This window comes from Sus scrofa, chromosome 14 (genome assembly GCF_000003025.6).
Source record: "Sus scrofa isolate TJ Tabasco breed Duroc chromosome 14, Sscrofa11.1, whole genome shotgun sequence".
Lineage (NCBI taxonomy): Eukaryota > Metazoa > Chordata > Mammalia > Artiodactyla > Suidae > Sus > Sus scrofa.
The window spans coordinates 6,755,828-6,781,283 of NC_010456.5; the positions used below are offsets into that span (position 1 = coordinate 6,755,828).

General features: G+C 37.3%; 1 protein-coding gene across 8 annotated transcripts in view; it reads left to right on the plus strand.

Moving 5' to 3' along the window:
- The window catches only part of PPP3CC (protein phosphatase 3 catalytic subunit gamma), an 87,530-nt gene that overhangs the window by 44,039 nt on the left and 18,035 nt on the right, over positions 1–25,456 (plus strand). For all 8 annotated transcript variants that reach the window (XR_002338570.1, XR_002338571.1, XR_002338572.1 and 5 more), the window contains exons 5-10: positions 5,409–5,554; positions 7,235–7,374; positions 10,611–10,688; positions 10,775–10,869; positions 14,741–14,866; positions 15,855–15,926. Coding sequence is in view for 5 of the 8 variants with exons in the window: in XM_005657236.3 (XP_005657293.1) it covers positions 5,409–5,554; positions 7,235–7,374; positions 10,611–10,688; positions 10,775–10,869; positions 14,741–14,866; positions 15,855–15,926 (657 nt within the window). In the remaining 3 variants the exon portion in view is untranslated. The remainder of the gene's footprint in view (positions 1–5,408; positions 5,555–7,234; positions 7,375–10,610; positions 10,689–10,774; positions 10,870–14,740; positions 14,867–15,854; positions 15,927–25,456) is intronic.

The following is a 25,456-nucleotide window of genomic DNA, read 5'->3' on the forward strand; positions in this document are numbered from 1 at the left end:
GAATCCTTAACACACTATGTCAGGATGGGGGTCGAATCTATGTCCCAGAGCTCCCAAGATGCTGCTGATCCCATTGTGTCACAGTGGGAACTCTTCCTAAATATTTTTAACATGGTTTTAAAATGTTACTTTAATGCTTAGAAGTGTTCCAGGAGGAGTAACCTGGCGCAGTGGTTAACGAATCGGACTAGGAACCATGAGGTTGTGGGTTCGATCCCTGGCTGTGCTCAGTGGGTCAAGGATCCAGCATTGCCATGAGCTGTGGTGTAGGTTGCAGACGCGGCTTGGATCCCACGTTGCTGTTGCTGTGGCTGTGGCGTAGGCCAGCAGCTACAGCTCCGATTAGACCCCTAACCTGGGAACCTCCACATGCTGCAGGAGCAGCCCAAGAAAAAGCAAAAAGACGGAAAAAAAAAGTATTCCAGGAGGGGAGTTCCCATTCTGGCTTAGTGGTAGCCAACCCAACCAGTAACCATGAGGATGTGGGTTCGATCCCTGCCCTTGCTCAGTGGGTTAAGGATCCAGCATTGCCATGAGCTGTAGTGTAGGTCCCAGGTGCAGCTCAGATCCCGAGTTGTTGTGGCTGTGGTATAGGCCAGCAGTTTCAGCTCCGATTCAACCACTAGCCTGAGAACTTCCTTCCATGTGCCGTGGATACGGCCTTGAAAAGCAAAAAAACAAAAACAAAAACAAAACCCCAGGATTTCCCACTCTGGTGCATTGGGTTAAGGATGTGGCATTGCTGCAGCTATGGCATAGGTCACAGCTGTGGGGTTTTTTGTTTGTTTGTTTGTTTGTTTGTCTTTTTTTTTTTTTTTTTTGCTATTTATTGGGCCGCTCCCGTGGCATATGGAGGTTCCCAGGCTAGGGGTCTCATCGGAGCTGTGGTCTCCGGCCTACGCCAGAGCCACAGCAACGCTGGATCCAAGCTGCATCTGTAATCTACACCACAGTTCACGGCAACACCGGATCGTTAACCCACTGAGCAAGGGCAGGGACTGAACCCGCAACCTCATGGTTCCTAGTTGAATTCGTTAACCACTGCGCCACGATGGGAACTCCACAGCTGTGGTTTTGATTTGATCCCTGGCCTGGGGAACTTCTACGTGCCATGGGCAGGGCCAAAAAAAAAATAAAAAGAAAGAAAAAAAACTTTATTGCTCATATAATTGATATTTTAACCATGGATTTTTATTTTATTTTATTTTGTTTTGTCTTTTTTTGCTATTTCTTGGGCCGCTCCCGCGGCATATAGAGGTTCCCAGGCTAGGGGTCGAATCGGAGCTGCAGCCTCCGTCCTTCGCCAGAGCCACAGCAACACGGGATCCGAGCCACGTCTGCAACCTACACCACAGCTCACGGCAACGCCGGATCCTTAACCCACTGAGCAAGGGCAGGGATCGAACCTGCAACCTCATGGTTCCTAGTCGGATTCGTTAAACTCTGCGCCACGACAGGAACTCCTGGATTTTTATTTTGTGTCACATTCATATTTCTCTCCAGATTATAGTGTATTTGAAGTTTTATTCCCAAAAGAATATTCGAAGTTGTAAAAAACTTTTAAATTTGGAAAGCAGCTATGCTCCCCACTATACCATCAATGCAGAAACTTTTACATTTGTTATCAGAAACTCAAGGTTTATTCAACACGCCACAAAATCCCTTTACTCACAAGTGGATTACAGTGTAACAGTGTTCTATATGCTCATATTAGCTCTTGTTACCAGTAGCTTTCTGCATTGGAGTTGGCAGTCATGGTGACAGCCTTCCTTCCAATAGAGCCTAAAGGAAAGGTTGTTCTTATTGTAAGAAATTTTAGACTGTGGAACACCTAAACTTTTCCCTCTGAGAGAAAAGTCAGCTACAAGTGGGCAAGATATAGATCATTCCAGGCCCTGGAATTTATTGAAATAAACTCTTTAAATTAGTGAGTAATTAGTCAGGAAGTTTAAAAAGAATTAGATGTACTGTTGGTAAGTGTTTAAATTAGCATAAAGTATTTGAAGAGTAATTTCAAATATCTGTACTTATATTTGTATTTTATAGGAATATCTGTAAAAATTTCTGATCCAGCAATTTGGCTTCTAGGAATTTATCATGCAGATTGTATTTTTTTTTAAAGGCTGCATAACTGTCTAAAATAACACATTTATTATCTCACAGTTACTGTGGGTCAGAAGTCCAGGCACAGTGTGGCTGAATTTGATGCTCAGAGTGTCAGTGATCAGTGAGTCAAAATTAAGGTGTCACCAGGGCTTCAGTTCTCATCTGGAGCTTGGTGTCTTCCAGGGTCGCTAGTTGTTGGCAGTCCTGTGACTCGAGGATTAAGGTCCCAGTTTCCTTCTAGCTGTTGACTAGAGACTGCCCTCTGTTTCTAGCAACTGCTTGCAGTTCCTTGCCACAGAACTGCAAGCAGTCTCTAGAAACTGCTTGGGTAGTTCCCAGCCTGGATATTTGCTTTCTTCCAGACAGAGCAAATGCATCTGTCTTCCTCTTCTGTGAACAGCCAGCTGGAGAAAATACTCGGCTTTTCAGAGGCTCACCTGATTAGGTCAGGCTCACCAGGAGAATCTCCCTTTTGCTGTAATGATGCATAATCATGGGAATCTCAACATTTTTGCAAGTTCCACCCATTCAAAGGAGCACGAATTATACAAAGGTATAGGTCATTGCAGGTCATTTTAGAATTTTGCCTACCACTCTATGTACTCACAACAAAATAATAAAATTTGGATGTAAGGATGTATATTATAGTGTTAACTACCAAAAAAAAAAAAAGAGAGAGAGAGTCAAAATATCAATAAGGAACTGCTTACATAAATATTAGTAGGCATTCCGGCTGTGGAACAATGGGTTGAGGATCTGGTGTTGTCTCTGTGGTGGAATGGGTTCCATCCCAAGACTGGCACAGTGAGTTAAGGATCTGGCCTTGACACAGCCACACACAGCTACAGCATAGGTCACAGCTTCAGCTTGGGTGTGACATCTGGCCTGGAGGTGTGGACAGATGCTGTGGTATGGCCATATGCTGTGGGTGTGGGCAAAAAAAGAAAAAAAAGTGATAATACATCTAAAAAATGGAAGGTTGGGCAGTTGTTGAAAAATCAAGGCAGATCTAGATGTACCGATATAGAGAGATGTTCAAATACATTGTTAGGTGACAGAAAGCATTTGCAGAATATGTATAGTGTGACATCTTTTGTAAATTAAAAATATATAATGTGCAGAAGAAGTTGGTAACAGTGATTACCTGTGGGGAGTTGGATCAGGACTTAATTCAATTTTTTGTCTTCCCATAGGACTGCTTGAGTTATCTTTTTATTGCCATTATATAGTACTATTATAACAGTTTTTTAAACTGGTAGTTTTAAAAGTATCCAATTGGGGCCTAAGCATTTAAAAGGCTCTTTAAAGCATCCTGACTAACTCTGCAGCATGCTACTGGCTAAGAACACCTAGAGGCTTGGAAAGAATCTATTTTTTGCCATTTGAGAACCATTTTATCAAATAGTATAACAATTGGAAATATTTTACATTGTTTTTCTAAGCCAAATATTGGGATATTCCTCATTACACCTCTCTTTCTTTACTTGGGAAAACTAAATAACGCCTATCAAGCAGTTAACAAAGGCCCTGGAATGCTCAATATTTAGCACTAGGTAAGTAATTGTAAATGCCTCTGTTTGAATTAGGATTCAGGGGTTTTTTTAGGTAACATTCTATCTAATTCTTCCTCTGTTTTTTTCAGATTTTTTTTTTTAATGGTAATATAATTGGTTCAGATTGTCTTTAGAAGATGGAGCAGTAGTCTTGGAAAACATTTTAAGTGTCATTTTGCGCTGAATTTCTTATCTCAGGCTTTTATTTGCTTTTCATATGCTTTAATTTAGGCAAATCGGGTTTCTTTTTCTCTTATCTACCAAGATACTCCTGTTTCATTCTAATGCTGCATCATAAATGTAAATAAATCTTGGAACAAGCACACAAATTCAAGTGCAATTTTACATTTCATTCCTATATAAGGAAAGAGCATGTGTGCATTTTGCATGGGTATTTTTACTGATAAACAGATCTTTCTCTTTTTTTAAACTGATATCTCTTAAAGGGCCACAATGGCATTTAGAATCAGCACCTTATAATTACCGTGATGCATTGCTAAGTGATGCTTAGTTCCAAATTATGCAGCTGCAATTTTGTTAATATATCTAAGGGGGGGGCAAGTGGAGACTTTTCTTTTCTTATATCAGTTTTTAAAGTGCTTTGTATTGCAGAGATTTTTTTTTTAATATTTCTTTCAAATCCAGAAATAATTTGAGGATCAAAGTATAGCAGTTCATTTTTGACATATTTATCTCTGCAAAAAACAAGTGAGTTGTTCTCTGGGTTCTATAGGCTTTGACTCATCTTCACAGAATCTTAGAAGAGAAGAAGCTCACAGTTCTGTAGGCTGCCTGCCTGACTTCTGGCCTTCTCTACCAGCATGTACCTCCTTCATTTTTTTTTTTTTTTAAAGGGCTGCACGTGCAGCATATGGATGTTCCCAGGCTAGGGTTCGAATTGGAGCTACAGCTGCCAGCCTACGCCACAGCCACAGCAATGCTAGATCCTAACTGTGTTTGCAACCTACACCACAGCTCATCCTTAACCCACTGATCGAGGCCAGGGATTGAACCTGTGTCCTCATGGATACTAGACGGGTTCATTACTGCTGAGCCACAATGGAAACTCCACCACGAGGAGGTCTTTTTTTAGACCCAACAAAATATTCAGACTCACAAGAGGCCCATGGGGTGTACTTGGCATCCATCCTAGAAGAGTACAGTCCAGGAAGGGCAGCACCAGGTATCCTTTTTTATGGAGTAGCTTTAATAGGAGTGCATTCAGCTCTCCAGAAGTTTTCTGCCTTTTCTTCTCCTAGTCACAGCTCAGGATGCAAGGAAACAATATCCACATTGAGCAAACTAGGGAGCCACCCTGGCTTAGAAGCCTCATGCTTCACAAGTGCCAGTATCTCTTGTAAAAGCTTTATTGGCATAGTTTCCAGGGTCCCACAAGGGACATTCTTTATGAGTCATGGTACTCAGAAAAGCCCAAAGCTATAGCTTCCACAAGATTATTGGGTAATTTTTACCATAAGCAATGTTGCCTAATAACACAGCTGACATTCACCTTATCAGGTTTCCAGGACAACAGAGCTAGAAAGTTAGTCCAAGGTCACACTTGTCTTTAGAAAAATATGGAGATTTTGTTTGCCCTTTATTGACAACTTTTCAAAACTATCTTTTACAAAGATGATTGTGTTGCCACATAAGTGGCTTTGAAGTAGCTTCATAATCATCTGCCATCAATCCTTCATGTGTGATGAATTTTAACTTTTCTTCCTTTGACCATTTTTCCCACTTTGATAGGTCGAATCAAATATTCTGAACAGGTGTATGATGCATGTATGGATACATTTGATTGTCTTCCTCTTGCTGCCCTCTTAAACCAGCAGTTTCTGTGTGTACACGGAGGGATGTCACCTGAAATTACTTGTTTAGATGATATTCGGAAAGTAAGTAAGCTTTCATTAGTCTCATGGAGTAAATTTGCTTTTTTGTCTGTTACTGTAGTCAACTTACATGTCTTTGTTGCTAAAAATGGTTAAATACAGATAATTAAAAGTAAGAAAATGGAAATCATCTATGATCTTTTTATTGGGCAATAACTGCTATTAACACTTCCCTATATATCTTCCAGAAAATGTGTATAATAATTTTTAATGAAATCTGTGCTTCTGATAACTAGAACCATAACATATTTTGAATATAGACCTGACACTTTAAATTACATAGCAATAAGAAAGGAAGAAAACGAGTTCTCATTCCTATTCTACCATTAATTTTGTAAACTTTACCAAATTACTAAATCTCGTAGATTTTCTCTGTAAAATGAAGAAGTTGAAATGGATGGTCTGAGGACTCTTCCAGCTTTGAAATTCATTGACTTTGGTATTTCAGATGATAGAGATTAATTACTATGTTTCCCTGGCTATTATTTTCAGGATTCTGTATCTTCATAATAAAAAAAAAAAAAGTGATCCATCTTTTTTAACATATATTGTTACCTGTTACCATCTTCTTTTCTCTTTGTATTCTCATACCTCTCTTTTAAACCAAAGAGTTTTCTGTTTGTAAAACTGTTTTCTCTGAAGTAAAGTTACTCTTCTCAGGGTAAGGAGGGAATGTCTCTGTATGCACTGCCTCTCCTGCTGCCTTATTGCTATTAAATAACCAACATTTCTCTTTTACATAGTAAGTCTTGAATTTTACAATTCTGAATTAATTGTATTAATAAAAAGCTCCCCTTTCACTTAGTAGAAGTCCTTTCCTTGGCAATCAGCTATTCTAGTTACTTGTTTTCTCTTGCTTTTCATGCATTAACCAAAACAGCAGTGACTAAAGGCTTGAGTTAATAACATGTTGAAATGCCTCCACTGCATAGAATGGAAGGATGAAAGCCCTTTGCAAAATAAAACTAGCATTCTTTAAAATAAAGAAATCTCCTTTGGAATGAAGTAAACAATGAAAAGAACTATTGCAAAACCCTTCCTGCTCTCATGGTAACATTGGCTCACCTTGGCAGTTGAAAAAACTTTACAGGGTCTTCCTAATTAATTGTAGATTTCTGTAGTGATTGATTTCACATTCAAATTAAATGAGTAATTTAAGATTTTAAGATTTTTCTGGAGTTCCCATCATGGCGCAGCAGAAACGAATCCAACTAGGAACCATGAGGTTGCGGGTTTGATCCCTGGCCTCGCTCAGTGGGTTAAGGATCCAGCATTGCCATGAGCTGTGGTGTAGGTCATAGACACGGCTCGGATCCGGCATTGCTGTTGCTGTGGCGTAGGCTGGTAGAAACAGCTCCAATTAGACCCCTAGCCTGGGAACCTCCATATGCCATGGGGGTGGCCCCCAAAAGGACAAAAGACAAAAAAAAATTTTTTTGTAAGGGGGTCCTTTTCTACTGTAGGGATAGGGATATTTATTAAAATGTATTACCAAAAATGAATAAAAATTATGTATCCAGATTTATGTTTGTTTTCTTCCTAAAGGAAAATTCTTTAGGGGCTTATCACCCACTCTCCTAATAATTCTTGTAGGTGGAAGGGTGTTTTTTTGATCCATACCAGTTTCTAAAAGCTCTTTTGCTTTCATGGTTTTTCTTCTTTTGGCTTTTGCATGTCTTCTAGTTAGACAGGTTTAAAGAACCTCCAGCCTTTGGGCCAGTGTGTGACCTGCTTTGGTCTGACCCCTCAGAGGATTATGGCAATGAAAAGACCTTGGAACACTATACCCACAACACAGTCCGAGGGTGCTCTTATTTTTACAGGTAAACTAATCCTCAGAGTTAGAAAATTAGAAAAAGAAATTGTAATGTATTTTATCAAATTATTTTTAACTACGTATTTTATATCTTGAGTTTGTATAGCTCAGGGACTTATATTTAATTTTATGATTTATAGAATGTAGAAAACTCTGTTTTGTTTTTTATGTTTTATTAAGTATTATACCCTAATAAGTATAATATACTGAACATGATTGAACAGAACATTTTGCAGTGCTTAAATGTCATTGTCTGACTCTAAATGATCTAGTTTTTTTTTTTTCCTTGACATCATCTATTAACTTTTTTAACTTTCTTGGCTTTTCTCACAAAGATTCTGATTCAACAGACATGAGATTAGGGAATCCTGTTATTTTTTTAAAAGCTCTCCAGCGTTTGGAACCACTAGTATAGACAAAGATATAAAAAGAACAGGACATTGTGAACTAAGCCCAGGACATTTCCTGGAACTTGGTCGTTGTCTTAAATCTATGTGTGAGTTTTTATTGTGCTTTGCCACTCCAAAATAGAGAGATTCAGGGAAATTTGAAGCCTAAATTAAAAAAAGAAAAGAGAAAACTGATGCTTTATTCTGTTAAATAGTATCTGTATTTTTTACCTTAAAACTCTGATAATTGCCCTAAGATAATGCAGTAAGAAGCCTCAATTTTGCCAGTTTTAACAATTTTCTAAGTAACCTTTTTCATTCTGCCAACTTTAGCACTAATGATGAAATCATTTAAATTTTACTTCTCTTTACATTGGTTAAAATAAAGAACATAAGACTTTTTTATTTTAAAAAAACCCCACAAAACTAACAACAACAACAAAACCAAACCTTTTTTATGTTTAACACAATATAAATTGGTACAGTTTCTATGGCAGTCAGCTTAACAATATCTCTCAATTATAAATGTCCGTGGCCTTAATCCAGAAGTTCAACTTCTAAAATGTAAGCCTAGCCTGTATAGTCGAATTCTCATTAGTCACAAATTCTGGTTTGCAAATTTGCCTACTTGCTAATAAGATTTATTTATAACCCCAGAATCAATACCCACAATGCTTTTAGTCACTCACAGACATTCATGTGTATACAGTAATTGAAAATCGAGTACCACATGCTCGTTCCAACTGTTGAACAAGCAGTTTTCTGCCTTTCTTATTTCAGCTCTTATACGGTAAGCAAGTATTCTTTTTGTGGTCTATTTAGTGCAACATTTCCCACATTTTTGTTGGTGTTCTGCTGTTTAAAATGGCCCCAAGCATAATTCTGAAGTGTTGTCTAGGGGTCCTATATGCAGGAAGGCTCTGATATGTTATATAAGCTTCATTCAGGAATGAGTTATGACACTGTTGGCCATGAATCCCATGTTAATGAACCAATAGCATATTATTAAATAAGGTATCTTTACACAGAAACACACATAAACAAGGTTGTATGTTGATTAGTTGTGAAAATGTTGTGACCAGTGGCTCACAGGACTCTAACCCTCTATTTCCCCTAATTCACTAATTCAGTTTTTGTAGTAGCTTTTTAGAACATTGCTACTGCAAATAATGGGAGTCAACTGTATTTGAAAATGTGTAAAAGGCATGTAAAAGGTTATTCGTTGCTGCATTATTTATGATGAAAAATTTTAAACAACCTAAATGTTCAATAGAAGACTAGTTAGATAAATGGTTGTACATCCAGACCATGGAATGTACCAGACAATTCAGTGAGGCTGTTTTGTTTTGTTTTTGGCCGTACCTGCAACATTTGGAAGATCCCAGGCCAGGGATTCAATCTGAGCTACAACAGTGACAATGAACCACCGCAGTGACATTGATGAACCCTTAACCGCTAGGCCACCAGGGAACTCCGAGACTGTTTTTTAGAAATGAAAATAAACCCCTTATATACTGAATGGGATAATCACTAATGTAAAGCGAAAAAAAAAAAAAAAAAGAGCTACGTGTACCATCTGATAACATTTCCAAAAGGGTAAGGGGTGTGTTTGTGTGTTTATACACGTAGAATTGGTTGAAATTGAATAGTATGTCTCTGAAAAAGCACGCAGAGAAATCAAGAACATTGGTTGCTTCCAGGATAGCTGAAATGTTGAAGTAGTAAGGAAGAAGACATTTCAATATATGACATTTTATATCTTTCAATTTTATGCCACGTGAATGTGCAACCTACTTTATTTTATTTGGCCACGCCCACAGCATACGGAAGTTCCCAGCCGGGCATTGAACCAAAGCTATAACAGTGACAATGAACCATAGCACTGACAATACTGAATCCTTAACCACTAGACACTAGGGAATTCCGCAACCTATTTTTTTTTTTTTTTTTTGTCATTTTGTCTTTTTAGGGCCACACTTGTGGCATTCTGCAACCTATTCTAAAAGTTAATTTTTTGTGGTGAACATAATAAGAAACGAAGATTTAAACACAAATCAAATAATTAACACCTGGGTAATTCCAGGATAATTTTGTTTTCTGCAGTTCTTCCTATCAGATATTTGCCATTCAGAAAGATACTAGTACTGTCGTTCCTGTTACAGCTCAGCAGAAACGAATCTGACTAGCATCCATGAGGACGCAGGTTTGATCCCTGGCCTTGCTCAGTGGGTTAAGGATCTGGCGTTTCCGTGAGCTATTGTGTAGGTTGCAGACGTGACTCGGATCCCGTGTTGTTGTGGCTGTATTGTAGGCCAGCAGCTACAACTCCCATTGAACCCCTATCCTGGGAACCTCCATAGGCCATGGGTGCACCCTAAACACACATACACACACACAAAAGAAAGATATTAGTCCTAAAAGACTATGATAGGAGAGTTGCAAGTATCATACCTTTCATTAGAATAAGGTTGTGTGTAATACTTGCTTTGGTTCCTGAAATAGTCCTGCATAACATCATCTTGGTGTTGATATCATCTGTGAAGCTAACTTTTCTAACAATTTGAAAATTAAAAAGTTTTGGTGTGTTTTTTTATGGGTTAAAAAAATTGAAAGATGAGGAAGCTTTGTTTTTGTCCTGTTGTCTGTTTTTTGCGTACTTGACCTAGAATGAGGTATATCAGTGACATGGAAAAATAAGAGTGATGATTGCTAAGCTATAAATTAAAGTTCAGTGGTGATGAAAATGTATAATTTTGGAACAAATTCAACTCATTTCGTCTTGACTTTTCCCCCTTCCTCCTATTAAAAAATAAATGTTTTAATTCTGGATTTGTTTTCTAATTCTCTTTTTCAGTTACCCTGCAGTTTGTGAATTTTTACAGAACAATAATTTGTTATCAATAATCAGAGCCCATGAAGCCCAAGATGCTGGGTAAGTTATATTAAAATTGTACCAAGCAGCACTGCAGAGTTATTGCCTGTAATATCAAGATAGATGGGCTGTCATCTCTCTTGCAGGTATCGAATGTACAGGAAGAGCCAAACGACGGGCTTTCCATCACTCATAACAATTTTCTCTGCCCCCAATTACCTAGATGTCTATAACAATAAAGGTAAAGGACACCAGCGATATTTGAGTTTGAATTTGTGAGTGGGGAAATGTGAGCTCTAGTTTAATCATATGTATGTGCATAGGTATTTTTTTAAATCTATAAATTTTAAATAATAAAAAGAGAAGTCAACTGAATCAAAGGCCAGTAAACTTGGAATTTAGGCTGCTGCTTGGTTTTCCTGTCCTAAGGCTCTTTGTGAATATAAATAATGATTATAATAGGTCTGATTTGTGCTATTGAATCAAAATATAAGATGAATAAATTACTTCATGAGTTCCTGCTATGACGCAGTGGTTTAAGAATCTGACTGCAGCCACTCGGGTTGCTGCAGAGACATGGGTTAAATTCCCAGCCCAGCACACTGGGTTAAAGGATCCGGTGTTGCCACAGCTGCACCATAGGTCATAGCTGTGGCTTGGATTCAGTCTCTGGCCTGGGAACTTCCATACGCCACGAGTGTAGCCATAAAACAAAAAATTAAAAAAAAAAAAAAAGAATAAATTACTTCAGGTTCTAGTTAGAATAGTCAGTATAAATTATTGGTTTTGGTGAATCTAATTTATTTACAGTAGTACCTTATCAAAATGTCACCATTAGTATTTTAATGTTTGTCTGTTATTTCATGAGAAATGATACAAATAGAATGAAAACTGTACAAAAAGTCAGAAAAATCTTCATTTTAGTCTAAGCCCTGCCAGAAACAAATAGTGTGACTTTAGGTAAATCGCATAATCTTTCTTAGCCTCAGTTTCCCATATAAAAAAAGAGAATTGGGTATACATGTGTCTTTTGATCCAGAAATTCTACTTTTGAGAATTTTAGTCTTTTTTTTTTTTTTAATTTAACTTTTACGATTCCTAGTTCATAAATTTTGTATCAGGTCAGAGTGGTCTACCTAAAAATTTCTTCTGTAACATGCCTCTATGACTATAAAATAATAGAACTTTTAAACAAACATGCCAGAACAAATATATCCAAGTGAGTATTGTCCCTTCAAAGTAGTTACCTTGGGAGGTTATACACTTATTCAGACAATGCTGCCATTGTTCAAGACATTTTTGGAACTCCTCTTTTGGCATTGCCTTCAGAGTCTGCGACAAATTCTTTTGATTATCCTCAATGATGGGAAATCTTCGTCCTTTGAGGGTGGATTTGATTTTTGGAACAGCCAAAAGTCATTCGGAGTCAAGACTGGTGAATAAGGTGAGTGATCAAGCCAGACAATACCATTTGGGTTCAGAAACAAGGTCTGATTATAAGGTAATGAGACTAATTTTTCTTGTGTTGCTTATAAAACGGCTCTGAAGGCAATTCCAAAAGAGGAGTTCCAAAAATGTTTTGAGTAATGGCAGCATCTTTGGATTAAATATATAGTAGGGCAGCAAGGTATATTGATAAGAGCACTAAGCCAGGAGTCAGAAATCCTAATCTAGGAGTTCCCATCGTGGCGCAGTGGTTAAGGAATCCGACTAGGAACCATGAGGTTTCGGGTTTGATCCCTGGCCTCGCTCAGTGGGTTAAGGCTCTGGTGTTGCCGTGAGCTGTGGTGTAGGTTGCAGACGCGGCTCGGATCCTGTGTTGCTGTGGCTGTGGTGTAGGCCAGTGGCTACAGCTCCGATTAGACCCCTAGCCTGGGAACCTCCATATGCCGAGGGAGCAGCCGTAGAAAAGACAAAAACAAACAAACAAACAAACAAAAAAAAGAAAGAAATCCTAATCTAGTCCTGCCTCACTTTTAAAGGCGCAGTTAATAAGATACTTAGCTTCTCTGAGCCTCAGTTTATCTTGGAAATAACTGTCATATAGGGTTATTGAAGATACATTGGAATAATCAATATGAATATTAAAAGCGTTGGTCAAAGTGTGAATTGCTACACTACTGTTACATTTTACTGTTATTGTGCCTGGTGTGATTACATCAGAGGACCACACTCATCTGATATATAAGGTCTGGTGTGTTTGTAGTTGGTGGTTTCTTAAGTCTCATTACTTTATAGTCATATCTTGTACATGCAGTTGGGGAAAGTAGTTTAAAAGAGGTCCACAATATACTTACTGTTTCCTCTGTTTCAAAGTAAACTATGAAATAGCACATCTTATTTCAATCTGATTTGAATTAATTATCTCTGGATGTCCTTAGTGACTTGCTGTCCATTTTAAAAAGGTATTTCTTTTTAAAGTGTCTTCCAGTCTTATGTTTCCTTTTTGCTTCTCATCCTTCTTTTCTGAGTCTTAGCTATCCTCCAATACTCTGCTTCTCCCTAACTCTATTCTTTCTTAATTCCTTTTCCTAATATTTCCAATGTATTAGAGAGATTTAGTTTTTGTTCTTGTTTCCTCCCTTATCAATGGTATGTGCCACTTGTGTCATTAAATTTCCTCAAGGACAGTTAGTGTCCCTAGTCCTGGTATTTGTGATGAAGACTTTCCCTTCTTACTCGCTTTTTTAACCTTACTATTAAAAATGTCTATTGATGACCTAGTGAATTTATCAGTATGCTAGGCTGAAACATGTCATCTAAATCAGCAATCACTTTATTAGCTTACTAACTGCCAGCTCATTCTTTGCCTCTTTTTAATCTGGTCTTGTTCTTGATTATTCCTTTAGTAAACTTTTAAAGTTACAGTTGATTCTGAGCTTTTTGTTTGCTTTGACATAATTGGTAATGTACTTTACTTTGAAACAATCTTATTTTCCTTGTTTATTTCTAAAGCTTATTGTTGGTGGTGGGCGGAGGAAGAAAACATGGCATCTGAAATAATCTCTGGTGGTACTCAATTTTTCCCCATACAAGTACCTCTTTTCTTAGAAAAACAAGTCTGTCCCTCTTTCCTTCTTCTCTTTCTTCTTCTGTTGCTTTTCTTTCTTGCATACTCTTTCGACTTATCGGCACCAACAGGTATTAGTTCCGGTTACATGAAAGACCTTGAAGTCATGATTTTTAAAGATACCTATTCCTATTTTTGTGTCCACCTCCCACCTCTTTTTCTTGTTTAGATTGAAGAAATTGTTGAATATTTATGTATTCATCTAACCTAAGTAAAATGCATATACATGGAAATAATGGGACCTATACATGGTAGCCAGTGTTAGGTTTTTAAAAGCTAAAAATCTTATTTTCATATATCTTCCTTATAATCTATAATATAATTTTAGACATTCACTGACTTAAATTTTTGAGAATACTTAAATTTTCAATAAGCAAAGAAACAGGAGCCAGGAGATGACCTATATATACGAACTGGTTAATATGAAACATGTATAGAGTATGAGCAATATACTGATGGTGTATAGGAGAGATAGGCACTTTTTTGTTCACATACTGTGTGCAGAGATGATTTAACCTACTTTGAACCTTGTTATGTTGCTCCAAGTTTACCATCTATTTGTATCCCCCACCGTGAATTAATAATTGCTATAAATTATTATAAATTTATAGGAAGTTTATAAAACCCTTTGGCTAATGACTAGCAAAACATGTTGTGTCCATTTAATGAGAAATATTTGCCTCAAAGAAAAGTTGTAATTATAACCATTTGGCCTATAAAGGGAAATTATGATGAAATTTTTCCCTTGTGGAATCTGAGATTCCTTTACTGTCAAGGCCCTTTGAAGTTTCAGAGTTTAGTTTCTTTTGTATTTTTATTATAGAAGTTCTTCAGGTAACTTTGTTCCTTGGGATAATTCTTAAAAGAATGGACTGTATAACATGCTTTAAGATTTTCCATCTGCCCTTAAATACTGCGTCCTGAATTTATAAGTGGAAAGCAAATTCCTGAATTCTGTGTAGTAGGTGCACAGCTGTACAGTGCATACTGGCTGCCATGTCATGTTCGTCTGTGCTCAACTTTCCTTCTTTTTCCTTTTTAGCTGCTGTATTAAAATATGAAAACAATGTCATGAATATTAGGCAGTTTAACTGTTCTCCACACCCATACTGGCTTCCAAACTTTATGGATGTTTTCACATGGTCTTTGCCTTTTGTTGGGGAAAAAGGTAAGAGAACTAAAGCATCTGGACCATCAGTTGTCCTGACCAGTGACTGAGCACCCTTATATTTGCATGAGTCTCCCGATGGTTCAAAAGTGTTTCTCTTAAAAGTTCTCAGAAATGGGGAGTTCCCACTGTGGCTCAGCAGGTTATGAACGCAACTAGTATCCATGAGGATGCGGGTTCAATCCCTGGCCTTACATAGTGGGTTAAGGATCCAGTGTTGCTCTGAGCTGTGGTGTAGTTTGCAGATGTGGGTCTGATCCCGAGTTGCTGTGGCTGTGGTGTAGGCCGGCAGCTGCAGCTCCCATTTGACCCCTAGCCTGGAACTTCCATATGCTGCAGGTGCAGCCCTAAAAAGCAAAAAAAAAAAAAAAAAAAAAAGTTATCAGAAATGTTTTCTGTTTTTCATTGTTCTCTACAAAGATTTTTAAGTGGCACTTAATTGATTGAAATCAAAATTCTAGTCTAAATGTCAATTTAAAATAATTGCCCTGCTATGATCAAGATGTTAAAATAAGTAACAATAAAATAAAATAACCATTCCTTCAGTCATTTCTTCAGCAATAAAGAAATTTAATATTGTCCTTAAAATTTTGTTTTTTCGTCTCTACAAATCAGCTGTGCAAGTATGGAATAAGCCTTTTGTACTTGGGACTTGTGGTTTAATTCCTTTGTAAAATGAGAAATCTTTTCATGTGTATTATCAGTGAGGAAAAGGCTCTGGGCAGCAGTCTACTGAAATCAAGTAGTTAAGCAGTAGAATCTTTAAAAACTCCAGACTTTAACTGGAGCAAGTAATCTCCCTAAAATCTATGTTAACCTGAACATCTGTACTTAATGCTGCTAATTATAGCCACTCCAAATAGCAAAATGACAAATCATTTTTACCTATATCTATTTAACATGCATGTTTATTTATATAGCCCCATCATTTTAGAGAAAGTACCTTACTAATTATATAAACTTTGGTTTATTTTGTCTTATCATCTAGTCACAGAGATGCTGGTTAATATTCTCAACATATGCTCCGATGATGAATTGATTTCTGATGATGAAATTGAAGGTAAACTTGCCTTTTCCTTCTTTGAACTAGAAATGAAGATGTTTTGGTCTTGGTCTTTGTTTTGAATAATTTTCTTTGTCTTATTAAAAAAGAATTGTGTTCATTGTAGAAACATAAAATGTGAAAAATACAAGAAACCATAAATTAAAAAAAAAAAGTCACCCATAATCCTACCATCTCATAGATACCACTGTTAACATCTTGATATAAATACTATATTAGTGGAATTCTCTTGTGGTGCAGGGGGTTAAGGATCTAGCACTGTCATTGCAGCATGTTGGGTTCACTACTGTGGCTCGGGTTTGATCCCTGGCCTGGGAACTTCCACATATTGTAGGTGTGGCCAAGAAATAAAATACTGTATTAGCTGAATTTTCCTCCCTCTTTTCTCTTTAGCAAAAATGAAGTCATGACATTATCATTGTAAACATTTGCTGGTTTTTCATAGACTAATTTTTAATGGTTACATAGTTGTCCATGTTGATCATTTTTTGTTTTAACCACTCCGCTGCTGTTGGATATTGGATTTTTTTTCAACTTTTTTCTTTTAAAACCTCACAGTTTTGAAAATCTTTACGGATGAATCTTTGAGTGTTCTTCTGAACAGCTAATATTTATTATTTGCCTTAAATATGCCAAGAGCTGTATAGGTCCTTGCTCTCAATAAACTTATATTCTAGTGGCAGGAAAAACAAACAAACAATAAATATAAGTCAATTGTTGATATATGGTGAATATAGAATATTTCCAACATTAGGAAATTTTATTGGTTATTTCCATAGGATAAATTTCTAGAAATTGAAAATCTATGTCAATTAGTACTTACAATTTTGAACTGAATAGAAAGTCTGTAACAGTTTACATTTTGTATGTGTAGATACAGTACTGTCTCTAATACTATTTATTATAATTTTTATAGTCTGGTGTTTTTTTAATTTAATTTTTTTCTTTTTTTTCTTTTTTTTTGCTTTTTAGGGCACCCCTACAGCATATGGAAGTTCGTGGGCTAGGGGTCGAATTGCAGCTACAGCTACAGCCACAGCCATAGCCACAGCCACAGCAACGTGGGATCCGAGCTGTGCCTGCAACCTGTACCACTGCACCAGAGCTCATGGCAATGCAGGTCCTTAACACACTGAGCAACCTCGTGGTTCCTAGTTGGATTCGTTGCCGTTGGGCCATGACGGGAACTCCCTATTTTTAGTTATATGAACAATTTTTCTTGTGTTTATTGGGCACCTTTATTTCTTTTTTGTGAATTGTCAATTCATATCTTTTGCTCCCTTTTATACTGGACTATGTTTGTTTTTTTCTTCTTATCAGCTTATGATCTTGATATAGTAACATTTGGTAGTGTATGTAACCACATATTTTTTTCCTAGTGTGTTGTGGGAGGTTTGATTTTGAAGATAGGACTTAACCCATCTGAAAATGCACAGGATTCTGAAAAGATAGTAGCACCTTAGCACAAACCTCTGACTGTCTCATTCTCTATGAGCTTATGCCAAGGTGATTCACTCAACTGTTAGGATGAACTGTCTACATAGTGGAGAAAGCCTAGCTTACTTTGAGAATATTGATTAGAGTCTTACACATACTTATGCATCAGATTCCACATTGAAGATGCAGAGCAGATGGAACATAGCTTGTGTTTACCTTTATGAATGGGATAGGAAATCAGTTCAAGGACTAGTTCTTTAGGAAATAGTGCAGCCACGTGGAATTTAAAACAAAAAATTTAAGTTAGGGAAAGATGAAATATGTAAGAAATAGATCTAATAAATTTTATATTTAATCTAAGTGGAAATGGAAATTATTGTAAAAAAAAAAAAAAAGAAAAAAAAAAAAGGGAGTTCCCGTCGTGGCGCAGTGGTTAACGAATCCGACTAGGAACCATGAGGTTGCGGGTTCGGTCCCTGCCCTTGCTCAGTGGGTTAACGATCCGGCGTTGCTGTGAGCTGTTGTGTAGGTTGCAGACTCGGCTCGGATCCCGCGTTGCTGTGGCTCTGGCGTAGGCTGGCGGCTACAGCTCTGCTTCGACCCCTAGCCTGGGAACCTCCATATGCCGCGGGAGCGGCCCAAGAAATAGCAACAGCAACAACAAAAAAAGGCAAAAAGACAAAAAAAAAAAAAAAAGAAAGAAATTATTGTGAGCTCTTTTGTATGTATTAACTCTATTGTATGTATTCTTAAGGATATGTTTACTAAATTATGCCAAAAATTATATATGGGAATATTTATTGAAGTAACACCTGTAGTAGCAAAAGATTCAAACAATCTAAATATCCCTCAGTGGAGAGCTGGGCAAATCAGTTATGATATATCCACATGATAGATTCTCTACATGGAAGATTATTTCCCTTTTATAAGCCTCCTTTCTTCTTCATTTCTCCTCTAGTTAGGTCCCATTCAGCTTATTGTAACTTGTCATGGAAAATATTTCTGATCTTCTGGACTAGATCCAACAGCCCTGCCATGCTCTTATATCAATGGTGTTAACTGGTTAGCATTTGACAGAATACAATTTTACATTTATTTATGTTGTCACAAGATTAATATATTTATATTGTTACAAATCGCTCAACTATAAACTCACTGAGTGCTGGGACAAAATTTTGCTTACCATTATTGCCTTAAAGCCAGATATTGTGCAGTGTTCATAATAGATAAATATGTTGAAATACATTGAATTGTATGAAGTACAACTATTAAAAAAATAGAGCTATTGGTGTTGATTTGGAAAATGTATTAGATGTTAAGTATAAAAGTGAATGGATAGAATCCTCTCATTCCCATTTTTTACAGGGTGTGAAGGTATAAACTGATACAGGCTTTTACAGTTTTTTTCTGCAAGGAAATGAAGAATAACTTTTCAGGTTAAGCTGGAGAATTGAACGCACTTCTAATTCCATTCCTCCCCGAAACCACACCAAAACTACAATACAATGTTGGTTTTATTTAAGTGACATAAACTAAAGATTTTCACTGAAGTAATGCCACATTAGTTTACATTCTTAACAAACTAGAAAAGCTAGACAAAATATTTCAAAAATTTGCTTCAAAGGCATTCAGAAAGCTAAAAAAGTAATAAAGAATTAGCAAGTAGAGATCTGGAAAAAGGCATAAATCCAGAGAGGTAAGACATTTGGGACTAATTCTCTCCTAAAGACATACATGAATTTCAAAAGAGGAGGCTAAGAGATTGACGAGCCCTCTCGATAGAAGCTAAAAAAGTTGGGACTCGTGGCTTACCAAAGACGAATTGAGTGCTAGTAAGCTTCTGCTCATTAGTTTGGGACCCCTAAAGGTTGCATCCATGTAAGAGTAAGAGTGAACTGGAAATAGAACAGCCTGAAAGGTACCACAGCCTACCTTCAAATCATTTCAGTCTCTGAAATCTGAATAAGGCAGTCCTAAGCATCTGGCAAAAGCAAACCTCTCTAGACTGAGATGGCATTATATAGGACCTTAAATTACTGCAAACAGTCTTTCAAATGTAATGTGTGGCTCACAACTGAAAATAACTAGAACTTTCATTGAGTAATAAAAAGAAAAGGACCTTTGAAGAGCTATAATGACATGAATAAGGACCACCAGAAGGAGTGAAAAAAAAAAAAAAAAAACCAACCCCCAGGTTCTCTCAACATTGGCTTTATTAGACAAAACTTTAAAATAACTGTGCCAAAAAATCAAAACATTGCTGCGTTCAAGACCATCGAAGACTAGATTAAAATTTTTGGGAGTTCCTGTTGTGGCGCAGTGGGAAAAAATCCGACTAGGAATAATGAGGTCACAGGTTCCATCCCTGCCCTCACTCAGTGGGTTAGGGATCCAGCATTGTCCTGAGCTGTGGTGTAGGTCACAGACACTGCTTGGATCTGGCATTGCTGTGGCTCTGGCGTAGGCCAGCGGCCACAGCTCCAATTAGACCCCTAGCCTGGGAACCTCAATATGCCACGGGGTTCGGCCCTAAAAAGGACAAAAAAAACAAAACAAACAAAAAAAAAAATTGGGGGAGTTCCCCTTGTAGCTTGGTGGAAACGAATCTAACTAGTCCATGAGGATGTAGGTTTGATCCCTGGCCTTACTCAGTGGGTTAAGGATCCGGCGTTGCCGTGAGCTGTGGTGCAGGTCGCAGACATGGCTCAAATCTGGCGTTGCTGTGGCTGTGGTGTAGGCCGGCAGCTACAGCTCTGATTCAACCCCTAGCCTGGGAACCTCCATATGCCGTGGGTGTGGCCCTAAAAAGACAAAAACAAAAAAGGCAGAGAACTGTGAGTTATAAAAAGGGATATAGCAGAGTTGATAAAATTCCAAAAGAAAATTCTAGGAATGAAAAATAAAACAAAAATTCAACGGATGAATTTATTACAGATTAAATAAAGCTAAATAGAGAGTAAACAAACCAGAATATAGGTCAGAGGAAACAACCTAGTATAAATCACAAAGAGAAAAATAAAATACCAAAAAAAAAGGCAAAAGAGGCATGGAGGGTACAATGAATAGGTATCATCTGTGTGTTTGGAATCCTTGAGAAGAGAGAGAGAAAGGAGTAATACCAGTATTTGAAAAGATATTGGATAAAAGTTCTCTAAAACTGAGAAGTTATGCCATAGATTAAACAAGTCCCCAAAAGTAAAGCAGAATGAATTCAAAGAAAAGAACATCTAAGAAGCACATCATAGTAAAAGTTCTTCAGATGAAAGAAAACAAACTCTAAAGCAGCCAGGGAAAAAAAAAATTACTATCATAACAGAGCAATTAGACAGTAGATTCTTGGAGTTCCCACTGTGGCTCAGTGGGTTAAGAACCCAACTAGTATCCATAAGAGTGTGGGTTTTATTTGTGGTCTTGCTCAGTGGGTTAAGTATCTGGCATTGCCCTCAGCTGTGGTGTAGGTCACAAGTGGGGCTTGGATCCTGTGTGATGTAGGCCAGCAGCTGCAGCTCTGATTCGACCCTAGCCTGGGAACTTCCATATGCTGCATGTGCAACCCTAAAAAGAAAAAAAAAAAGACAGTAGATTCTTTTCTCTTTTTTTTTTAATTGAAGTAAGGTTGATTTAAAAAGACAGTAGATTCTTAATGGAAATAATGGGAGCAAGAAACCATGGAATATCATGTTCAAAGTACTGAAAGATAATAATTGCTATACCTAGAATTCTCAACATAGTAGAAATATCCTTCAAAAATGAAGAAGAAGTAAGCATTTTTCAGGTATCTCTCCCTGTAGTAAATATTCTAAGGGAATTACCAGGAGACCTATGGTAAATGAAATTCTAAAGAATATTATTCAAGCAGAAGGAAATACCAGATGGAAGCTTGGAGATTCAGGAAGAAATAAAGAGAACAAATAGTAGGAAATACGTGTGCTAAATACATCAGCAATTTCATTAAATATAAATGAATGAAAATTGTCAAGTAAGACTTTTTTGGGGCAGCACCCATGCTACCAGATACTTAACCCACTGAGAACACAAAAAAGTTCTGGGGCCAGGCATTGAACCTGCGCCACAGCAGCAACCTGAGCCACAGCAGTGACAATGACAGATCCTTAACCCATTCAGCTACCTGAGAACTCTATTACCATAAAATGTTTTTTAAAAATTTGGAGTTCCTTGGTGGTGCACCAGGTTAAGGATCTGGCAGTTAAGACACTGCTGTGTCTCGGGTAGCAGCTGTGGCACGGGTTTGATGCCTAGCCCGAGAACTTCCACATGCCACAGTCATGAGCAAAACAAAAGACAAACAAATAAAAACACTCTATGATGTTTTATAAGAGATGGATCTAGGTGTTCCCTGGTGGCCTAGTGGGTTAAGGATCTGGTGTTGTGACTGCTAAGGTTTGGGTCACTGCTGTGGCATGGGTTCAGTCCCTGGCTTGAGAACTTTCACATGCTGTGATCATAGCCAAAAAGAGAGAGAGAGAGAGATCTAAAGCAAAAAGATACAGAAAGTTTGAAAGTAAAAGGAGAAGAATAGATATATTATCCAGAATAAATATATTACCTATGTCACAGCTGGGAGTAACGCTGGATCCTTAACCCACTGAGCAAGGCCAGGGATTGAACCCGGATCCTCACAGAGACAACATCAGGTCTTCAGGTCCTTAATCCCCTGAGCCACAATAGGAACTCCTTCTATGCTACCTTAACAACTTTTCTGTATATCTAAAACTATTCTAAAGTAAAAATTTTTAAGTCAATCATCATAATTCACTGCATTACCAAAAAAAAAAAAAAAAGAAAGAAAGAAAAATCATTACTTCACCACGTGTAGGAATGGCATTGGATAAGGTTCATATTTCATTTACAGTAGATCTCTTAAACTAGGCTTACAGAGGTATTATTTAATCTGCCGAATGTATCTATGAAAACTCCTATAGCAAATATATGGGGAAATGTTGATAGCTTTCCTCAGTGATTAGGGACAAGGATACAGTATCTGTATACAATATCATTATTTATAGATAATGTGACTATGTATAAAGAAATTTTAAAGAGTATATAGATTAGGAATTCCCATCATGGCTCAGTGGTTAACGAACATGACTAGTAACCATGAGTTTGCGGGCTTGATCCCTGGCCCCACTCAGTGGGTTAAGGATCCGGCGTTGCCATGAACTGTGATGTAGGTCGCAGACGAGGTTTGGATCCCACATGGCTGAGGCTGTGGTGTAGGGCAACAGCTATAGCTCCCATTAGACCCCTAGCCTGGGAATCTCCATATGCCATGGCTGTGGCCCTAAAAAGACAAAAGACAAAAAGAAAAAAAAAAAAAAAACAAATAAAAGAGTCTATAGATTATCAGAATCAAAAAGCCTGTGTAGCAGAGGTACTGGATACTAAGTCAAAAAGCAAAAATAATTCATATTCTATTTACTAGCAACACGCAAAATGAAATTTAAAAATTATGTCATAGACAATGTCATTCCTAACAATAAATCTGACATAGGATATGTGATACTTCTCAGCAAAAAACTGTAAAACATTGCTTGAGAAATTAAAGGACATCTAAACAAATAGGAAGAAATATCTTGTTCATAGATTATTGGAAGACTCAATAGTATAAAGATATGTTATTCCAGATTGATCTATAGAATCAATACAAAATCAAATATTAAAAGTTTGAGGAGTTCCTGTCGTGGCACAGTGGAAACGAATCTGACTGGGAACCATGAGTTTGCGGATTCAATCCCTGGCCTCTCTCAGTGGGTTAAGCATCTGGCATTGCCGTGAGATGTGGTGTTGGTCGCAGGCATGGCTCAGATCCTGTGTTGCTGTGGCTGTGGCATAGGCTGGCTGCTGTAGCTCCAATTGGACCCCTAGCCTGGGAACCTCCATATGCCACTGACGCAGCCCTAAAAAGCTAAATAAATAAATAAATATATAAAAATACATAAATAATAAAAGACAATTTGAGCCTAAAATTTATATAGAGATGCTAAGGATAGTTTCTAAAATAATATGGAAATAGCTAGAGTCTTGAAGAAGAATAAGGTGAGAGGATTTGTTCTATAGGATGTCAGGATTTACTATAAAGCTACGGTAATTAGAATTATTAGTGCAAGAACAGTCGAGCGATGAATCCAGAAATAAATCCACATATATATGGACACTTGATTTACACCAGAGGTGGCACTGCAGAATATTGGGAAAATGATAGTATTGGTATGGTTTATGGATATCCGTTTGAAAAAAAAATTAAACCTGACCCCTGTCATATTCCGAACACAAAAATAAATTCCAGATGGATTAATACATTCAAATATGAAAGGCAAAAAATAAATCTTCTAGTATTTATAATATAGAATGTGTTCATGACCTTGAGGTAGAGAAAAAAATTCTTAAACGGAATACAAAAAGCACTAACAATACAGGAAACTGTTGGACTATATTAAAAATAAGAACTTCTGGAAAAAAAGAAGTACTCGTATTTATCAAAAGACTCTATTAAGAGTGTGACGAGATAAGCTACAGAGTAGGAGGGGATGTTTGCTACACAACCAACAAATGGCTCATTTGCAGAATATATTAAGAACTACAGATGAGTCAGATGAGACGTCACAAAAGAGGATATCCAAATGGCCAATAAAAATATCAAAACTTACTCAACCACATTAGTCATCATGAAAATGCAAATTAAAACTGCAATGGATGATTCTACACACCTACAAAATTGGCTGAAATTAAAGGTGAATAACACCAAGTATTGTCCAGAATGTAGCAACAGGAATGCTCATATACTGCAGTACAAATTAGTATATCCCCTTTAGTAGATAAAGCCAAACAGTTACCAAAAGTTGAAAATGTACATACCCTATAACTGAGCACTCTAATTCTAGGAATATACTTAGCAGAAATATGTGCAGCAGAGAGTAATACACTGGAATATTCATAGCAGCTGAATTCAGAATAGCCAAATATTGGAATCAGCCCAGATGACCGCTGACAGTAAAAAAGATAAATTGTGGCATATTCATATAGCGGAATTATATAAATAACAACAAACTGCAGGAACAGGGAAAACATGGATGAATCTAACAAACATCATGCTGAGTCAAAGAAACCAGACACAAAAATATATTATTTGTTCCAATCCATAAAATTTTTAAAAATTAAAACTAGTGCTTGTGGATACAGGTTTACATGGTAAACTATAAAGAACAGCAAGAAAGTGATTTCAGTAGAAGTCAAGAGAATGCTTTTCTCTGAGAAGAGGGAGACTATAATTTTTAGGAGAGGCCAAAAGGGTGATCTGGGGTGCTGGCAAGGTTCTGTTCATTGACCCAATTGGTTATGTAGTCATTTGATTTTTAATAAATCATTGAGTTATACATTTGCTTTGTGTACTTTTCTGTATGTTTATCATACTTCACAATAAGAGCTTTCTTTTTAGTTATAAGCGTACAAAAATGTGGAGATTTTGGCAGGAATTTTGGAAGCTGGAAAACAAATAAATTAGTGTTACTGACTTGGCTGAGTCACGAAAACTAAAGCCCAGCTAGCTTAGACTGAGGAATGCTGAGTTCCAGCACAGAATCCTTACAGAGCAAAGGAATTGGTAGCCTACACCAGATGCTAAAATTGGGAACTGTAAGTTGAGGGGAGGAGGGAGACAGGTACTGAGCTAAAATAAGTAAAGTAGGTAAAAGCTGCTGTTTGAAAGGCAGTTTAAAGTTGTAGCTGCCTCTTCTCCAAGACTGGAGGCTAACCTCTAAAAAGTGTAAATGAAAGAATTTTGGACAGGAATATAATTAAGGGCATCAATACTTTGCCCCAAATGTGAATTAAGTGGCCATATGCATTCTCAGTACTGAAACAGAGAATTCCCTAACACACGCCCACCCCAATCACTCTGAATGGAGGGTTCCAAGTTGACAGTCCACCCACCACTCTGAAACTTTCTGATCCATCATTTTTAATCATGAGCAGACACCAAGGATTATGGGATTCCTCAGGAAAGTCTCTTAAGAGAGACAACAGCAAAAACAACAAAAAGCAACTTGAATGAACTGGAGATTCTGAAGAAA